Source organism: Brassica napus, unplaced genomic scaffold (genome assembly GCF_020379485.1).
Source record: "Brassica napus cultivar Da-Ae unplaced genomic scaffold, Da-Ae ScsIHWf_2649;HRSCAF=3402, whole genome shotgun sequence".
NCBI classification, from domain to species: Eukaryota; Viridiplantae; Streptophyta; class Magnoliopsida; order Brassicales; family Brassicaceae; genus Brassica; species Brassica napus.
In genome coordinates this window covers 35570-38528 of record NW_026015945.1, presented here as the reverse complement: position 1 = coordinate 38528, position 2959 = coordinate 35570, and the positions used below count along the sequence as shown (strand labels likewise).

At 43.4% G+C, this 2959-nt stretch overlaps 1 protein-coding gene across 1 annotated transcript; it reads left to right on the top strand.

The window, feature by feature from the left end:
- The first annotated feature begins 731 nt into the window (after positions 1–731).
- LOC125601745 lies at positions 732–2243 on the top strand. Its single transcript, XM_048773802.1, has one exon. It carries the CDS (start codon positions 732–734, stop codon positions 2241–2243), a length of 1512 nt encoding a protein of 503 aa, XP_048629759.1.
- The last annotated feature ends 716 nt before the right edge of the window (positions 2244–2959 follow it).

Sequence of the window (2959 nt, the reverse complement as noted above, 5' to 3'; positions counted from 1 at the left end):
TGGATTGGTCTAATCATGCAGTGTATCTCGACAGTTAAATACTCCTTCCTCATTAACGGTTCGCCTAGAGGAAAGGTTAAACCGAGCCGAGGGATTCGCCAAGGCGACCCCCTCTCTCCCTACATATTCATTCTTTGTAGTGAGGTACTCTCTCTCGGTCTTTGTAAAAGCACAAGCGGAAGGCCGTATTGAGGGCATTAAGGTGGCAAGGGGGAGTCCCCGGATTAACCACCTGTTGTTTGCGGATGACACTATGTTCTTCCTCAAGGCAAACAAGGAATCGACGCTGGCACTAAAAGAGATCTTGCATAGCTACGGGAAAGCATCGGGCCAGTCGATTAACCTGGCAAAGTCTTCGGTCACGTTCTCACGCAAAGCCCCGGCTACATTGAAAAGAATGGTGCACAATGAACTGCAAATCCAAAAGGAAGGCGGAGTTGGGAAGTATCTTGGTCTGCCGGAGCACTTCGGAAGAAAGAAGAAAGACTTGTTCTCGTCTATCGTGGAGCGGATTAAACAAAAAGCAAGTAGTTGGTCGAACAGATATCTATCCTATCCGCAGCAGGAAAGATGGTGATGCTTCAAAGTGTCCTTTCACCTATACCATCCTTCTCCATGACCTATTTTAAACTCCCAGTATCCTTATGTAACCGTATCCAATCAGCGCTCACCCGGTTCTGGTGGGACGATAAGTCGGGGAAGAAGAAGATGGCTTGGATCGCTTGAACAAAATGACACTTTCAAAGAGCAATGGCGGTTTGGGCATCAGGGATATACAGGCATTTAACGATGCTTACCTGGCCAAGATAAGCTGGCGACTGAAGGAAAACCCAGACTGCCTCCTAGGGAGAATACTCTTAAGCAAGTACTGTCCCGATGGGAACCTCCTCACATGTTCCGCGCCGAGTGCAGCCCCTCATGGTTGGCAAAGCATTCTGGTGGGGAGGGACTTATTGGCTAAAAATCTGGGATGGATAGTAGGGAATGGGGATTCAATCAAGGTCTGGAATGATGCATGGTTAACGCTTGATTCTCCGTGCCGACCAATGGGCCCAGCAACTAGAGAATCAGCTGAGTTAACGGTCAAAGATCTCATCCTAGAGGAGACCGGCGAGTGGAACAGAGGTCTGATCCAGACTATCCTACCGTTTGAAGAAGAAAGGATTCTCAACCTTCAACCTAGTACTAAAGGAGCACCTGATGCGTTAAAATGGTTAGGAACAAGAACAGGGGAGTACTCGGTCAAGTCAGGATATTATACCGCCATGGCAGAAGTAACAGATGAGATTCTAGAAGGAGAGCCTACCCCGGAGTTTGATTGGAAGAAGACGGTTTGGAATTTGGCAGTGGCCCCGAAGGTGAAGATGTTTATGTGGAAGTGTCTGAGGGGGATCCTCCCGGTAGGAGAGAGACTGCTGGCCAGACATATAAACATCAACCCCGCCTGTAAGCGGTGCGGGAACTCAGAATCTATCAATCATCTTATTTTCCATTGTCCGTTTGCTCGGGAAGTGTGGGATCTCGCTCCTCTCGACGGACGGTTTGGAATTAGCGGATTGACAGATTTGAGAGCTGACTGGACCGAGTTCCAGGCGCAGAAGTGCCTCCCCCCAACAGGTTTATCTTCCTCTCCGATTGTTCCTTGGATTATATGGGGTTTGTGGAAAGCACGGAGCAGGTATGTCTTTGAGACCTTTGCTGGGACTCCGGCAGACATACTATCGCAGGCAATAGTGGCAGCAAAAGAGTGGGCCTCAGCGCAGGAAAAGAAAGCTAAATGTAGCCAAAAGATCCCGGAGCAGACGTCTCGTGCGCTTGGTACGATAGCTCGGTCGGACGCTGCATGGTCAGAGACCACAAAAAATGCAGGGCTAGGGTGGACGGTAACATCGCGAGAACAGAGGACCATGCTAAAGAAAGGGATTGGTTTTACTCCCTCAGCCCTAGTTGCAGAAGGCTTAGAGCTGAAGGAATCGGTAGCTACTTGCAGCTCCCATGGAGTGAAGGAAGCATTGTTTGAATCGGATTCGAGCCAGCTGATTTCGGCTATCAATGGTGATAACCCCCCCTTGGAGCTGTATGGAATTGTGGAAGATATCCACATTATTGCTAGTGCTTTTGATGATGTTGTATTTGGTTGGATCTCGAGAGAGAGGAATGAGGAGGCTGATTTACTGGCCAAAAATGCCTTAAGATTGTATGAACAAGAGGTGGTTGTGGCTTTAATGCCCCCACCAAACTAGAGTTATGAATGAATGTTAGTTGGTGACAAAAAAAAAACTATTTTCTTGAAAAACGGAGACAACAAAGGCTCCAAATCTCTTTGAACATCATCATATGTTAGTGCAGGATGCAACTATGCATTAAAACAGTATTTTCAAATTTTTTGAAATTTTATCAAAATCCATGTGTTAACCCCTTCGAAAATATTGAGTTTTTGGTAAATACTTTATAGACTGAAGCCTATAATCTTTAGTGTTGTTTTAAAATTTCTAACCACATTCTACATTGGTATTAATGTATTTTAAGTATTTTTCATGGTATATGGAAATCGTTATAGTTTGTTTATCAATTAATTTAGTAAAACTTCATAATACTCCCTAAATCGATGAAATAACAACTTTCTTGAAAAACGGAGACAACAAAGGCTCCAAACCTCTTTGAACATCATCATATGTTAGTGCATGATGCAACTATGCATTAAAATAATATTGTCAATTTTTTTGAAATTTACTCAAAATCCATGTGTTAACCCCTTCGAAAATATTGAGTTTTTGGTAAATACTTTATATACTGAAGCCTATAATATTTAGTGTTGTTTTAAAATTTCAAACCACATTCTACATTGGTATTAATTTATTTTAAGTATTTTTCATGGTATATGGGAATCGTTATAATTTGTTTATCAATTAATTTAGTAAAACTTCATAATACTCCCTAAATCGATGAAATAACTAAT

What these genes read in the sequence shown, in the direction of transcription:
- LOC125601745 (XM_048773802.1), top strand. Translation starts at nt 732, where the DNA reads ATGACACTTTCAAAGAGCAATGGCGGTTTGGGCATCAGGGATATACAG.